The 3,833-nt window shown below is 43.9% G+C and overlaps 1 protein-coding gene across 1 annotated transcript; it reads left to right on the top strand.

Annotated features, from left to right (window-relative positions):
- Nucleotides 1-976: 976 nt before the first annotated feature.
- Nucleotides 977-3,344, top strand: LOC123161308 (uncharacterized). Its single transcript, XM_044579146.1, has 4 exons — nt 977-1,281; nt 1,376-1,865; nt 1,966-2,150; nt 2,661-3,344. Exons 2-4 carry the CDS (start codon nt 1,730-1,732, stop codon nt 3,216-3,218), a joined length of 879 nt encoding a protein of 292 aa, XP_044435081.1. The 5' UTR covers nt 977-1,281; nt 1,376-1,729; the 3' UTR covers nt 3,219-3,344.
- Nucleotides 3,345-3,833: the final 489 nt, after the last annotated feature.

Consider the following 3,833-nt stretch of genomic DNA (forward strand, 5'->3'; position numbering starts at 1 on the left):
AAAGCGCCTCTCAGAGGCCGTAAGCCCCCGTTTTATTGGAGGCGAGCCAACAATAGTGACAACTACTACCAGGAGGGCATGGAGTTGGGCGCTAGGTGGTGGAGCATCGGCGCCCACTGGTGGGAAGGAAGGGATAGTGAGGCATAATTAGGGGGAGGGGGTGTTGCGGTGATGAAAGTGTAGCAGGAAATTCATAAGGCACATACATCGGGTTTCCCACGCTTCCCGAGGCATACAAACATGTGAAAAAACATGCACTGTTGCGCCCTCTCGGTTATTAATGTTTGTGCTAATCACATAATTAACACATTTTTGCAACTTTACGCGTAATCACATAACATGCAAATAATTTCTTCTTAATATCAATGTGCATTGCACGTACATATTTACTAGTCAAAGTTAAATCAAAAAATAAGTTTAAGTGAGAAAGGGCAAAATCATCAACATTACAAATTATGGTCAACTCTGTAAAGTCCAAAGTAAGCACGGCGCTAAAACTCGAAACCCCCTCATCATAACGCGAGAGAGATGCGGTACCGTGTGGTTATGGTAGGTAGAGGTCAGGAGAGCATCCGTAAGTGTGTTGATCTGAGGGGCAAATTTTTAGCCTGATGGATCGGACGGCCAGAAAACCGTCGCTCGGGAAGACGATCAACTGAAGGAAAAAAGATGTTAAAAAAAGGACGTTCACGCAAGAATTTAGGGCAAATCGTAAATCGATTTTTTAACACAGTACAGATGCAAGCGCTCATATATACGCGCATACACTCACCCCTATGAATGCACACACGCACACCCTATCCTATGAGCACCTGCGAAAGACTGAGCCTACATATCATTTTAAAATTTATGAAGTCACTGTAGGCACCTCGTCGTTGACGAGAAATCGATTTTGAGGGTATGGAATTTAGGACATCTGCAAGAGTTTTCTTTTTACACGACATCTGCAAGAGTGAGTTGCTCTGAGGCAAAAAGCCGCAGTGCCGCACCGCTTCGCGCGCGTGTGTCTTGTTCGTTCATCTCGCTCGCCCGTTCTCAATCCCTAGCTGCCCTCGACCAGGTCGCACGATCGCCCCCGCCGCCGGCGACGAAACCCTAAGCGCAGCGGTGTTATCAGCCGAGGTGCCATTCCTTCCCAGAGGCCGCTACCCCCGTGATCCGGCCACGATCCTAGCGAGCAGCATCAGGAGGTGGTGGTGGACGGGGAGATGGTGGCGGCAGCGGAGGAGAAGCAAGGGGTCGGCTCCATCTTTTCCTGTATCGACAAACATGGTGATGAGGGTGCGGACACTCTATATTTTCAGTTAATCTTCATAGCGATCGCTTTTCAATCCGCCGACTCAACTAGGCATCCTTTGTCAAATTGTTTTTGCAGCTTCAGAGCCACCTATTCTTCACTGGGACGACGTCTGCCTATCGGACAGCGACGATGATTTAGTTGACCGGCTCAACTTGTCCGACTTGGCCGGCTTGGCCCTGGCGCACTCTGACGACGAGGAGGAAGGGGTGACAGACGGCGAGGAGACAAATTGCCCAGGCAGGTCATTGTCCAGATATGCGACGATTTGATCTCCAAAGTAACCAAAAACGATTAATTGCCGATTGATTGATGCTACATTGATTATAGCCTGCAGGGAAGAAATTTCCCAGGGAGAAAGCCAAACTGATACAGAGGGTGTGGGTAAGGAGTGACATCAAACAGAACGAAGAACACAGAGAGCTGTGCAAGATGCTTCTAGATCTGGGACATGAGTGGTCTGCCCTTCCTCCTTTTCCTATGAAAGTATTCCCTCAGGCAATAGGCGCATGCGTTTTGCGGGGCTACTGTCACCACCGTATATACAAAACCCATGATACTTCCACCAGTAAGCCAGTCTGTTGATTTGATCCCTTGTCTAACAATCTGCTCTTGTGCTACATATGCATGTGTTTGGAAATTTGATTATTTTTCCTCGATATTTGCAGCTAAATCAACTCTTGGATACCGCGAACCAAATCGGATGCTACAGGTATTCTCGCTGCGTTTGTCAAGCTCTACATCATATCCTGTTGGTGTCTATGGAATAATCGCCGTTCGGGATTCCTTGGAGCCTCTGAGGAATTACGTCTTTAATCGTCCCTGCAGAGATGATGTTGTCACCATTGACCAGGTAATCAAGTTAGACATGATTTCTTTCCACATAACTTGTTTGTTGCTCAAGAATGATTGATGTTCAACAGTATGTGTGAGATGTATGTTTGTTATCTTCTTTCCTTGGTTTGGATGACTAAAAGTTAGTCATGTGTGCTCTGATTTGTGCTTAAGACCTCAGTTTTTGGGGGTGAACCCATTTTGAAATACATTTTAACTATACTTTGATCCCCAATATTTCTACAGTATATACTAATGTTTTGGGAACAAGGAAGTTAATAATATATGTGAATGTTTACTTATAAAAGTTGAAGCGGTTGGCAAGATATATAAATGATGGTAGAAGAGAGAAATGACATGCATGTCTTGCATTTCAACACAAGTTATATGCCTTATACTTTTAAAAAAGAACTAGTTTTTTTTATCTAAACATGATGTGCATTGTCTTATTTAGTTTGTTATGTTGGCACACGCTACTGTATCTGAAAGTGTAGCATGTTTAGTTCTAACCAGAGTTGTCAAATTGTAGGATTCCTTTACCCTACCTCTTTGTAGCCCTTGTCGAGGAATGTACTTACGGCAGGATGCATTACTAGAAGTTGATCTGTGGGTAAAGGAGGAAGGGGATGGATCGGCTGACAAACAAATACTTTCTGTGTATGCTGAGATTGAGAGCTGCCCAGCTTATGATGAAATGCTATATGGACAGATTCGTACTGGCCTGTTCAGCTTGGACATAGGCTACATATCATTTACAAGAAGTATCGAGGCCGTAATAGAAGTCTTGGCAAAGGTTGATGGTCCTCATCATGTGAGATTTGGTGCTTTCAGCAGTGGCTTTGATCATGAGATTGTGTTGTTTGATGACACATTCTCTGGGACTAAGATGCAGTTTCAGCATGTAGTCGTGGTGAAAGCAGAGGAAAAATTGGATGTTTGCTTAAAGTTGGGGGAATCACTCTTTGGCTGGGCTTTCCAGGATGGACATGTTGGACCTGTTAGGATTCCTGATGACTCTATGTCAAAGTATGGCCAGTTTGATGTGAGGGTGTTCTTTGCCCCTAAGAACTCGCGACCACAGAAATAAGTGAAGAAGACACCCCGTGCTGGATTGTGCGTTTTATTTTCTCCTAACTAAGTACCTCCTGAGTGTTTTTTTTTTTTTGTAATCTATAAACCCTCTGTGTCAAAACAACAGATGTTTGAGGTCAGACTTGTCGAAACTTGAAAATATTCTATGTTTGTCTGCATATCTTGCATTTGATTGGAGCTACTTGATTAGGTTCCCTTTAGTTTGGCTGCATCTTCTCGTGGTTTACGTTGTAAAATCTATTCTTTGGTGTCCTTTCATGGATATTTGTATACACTAACCGTTGTTGATTTTTCTAGTGGCAGGTGAAAATTACTGAATAAATTGTAGTTGGACTTTCAGGTGACTGTTGCTTGTCCTATTTTAATTTTTTTTTTTGACAAAGGGAATATATTAATGTAGTTGAACACACACCTAATTAGAGAGGATTCGAAGGTGAGAGAAGGGGAAGACATTGGAATTTCTGGTCGGGGCAACCTCATCCATTCATCCTCAGTACGATATCTACAGAGCTTCACCTTTACGCATAAGACCTCTAGCTTTCCTATTATACAACAAGAGTACCGACACTCCCCCTCAAGATGGGGCGAAGATGCCAATAAGTCCCATCTT

Source organism: Triticum aestivum, chromosome 7B (assembly GCF_018294505.1).
Source record: "Triticum aestivum cultivar Chinese Spring chromosome 7B, IWGSC CS RefSeq v2.1, whole genome shotgun sequence".
Taxonomy (NCBI): domain Eukaryota; kingdom Viridiplantae; phylum Streptophyta; class Magnoliopsida; order Poales; family Poaceae; genus Triticum; species Triticum aestivum.

What these genes read in the sequence shown, in the direction of transcription:
- LOC123161308 (XM_044579146.1), top strand. Translation starts at nt 1,730, where the DNA reads ATGCTTCTAGATCTGGGACATGAGTGGTCTGCCCTTCCTCCTTTTCCT. An exon ending in AACCCATGATACTTCCACCA is followed by an intron (nt 1,866 to 1,965) that starts GTAAGCCAGTCT and finishes CGATATTTGCAG; the next exon opens with CTAAATCAACTCTTGGATAC. An exon ending in ATGTTGTCACCATTGACCAG is followed by an intron (nt 2,151 to 2,660) that starts GTAATCAAGTTA and finishes GTCAAATTGTAG; the next exon opens with GATTCCTTTACCCTACCTCT.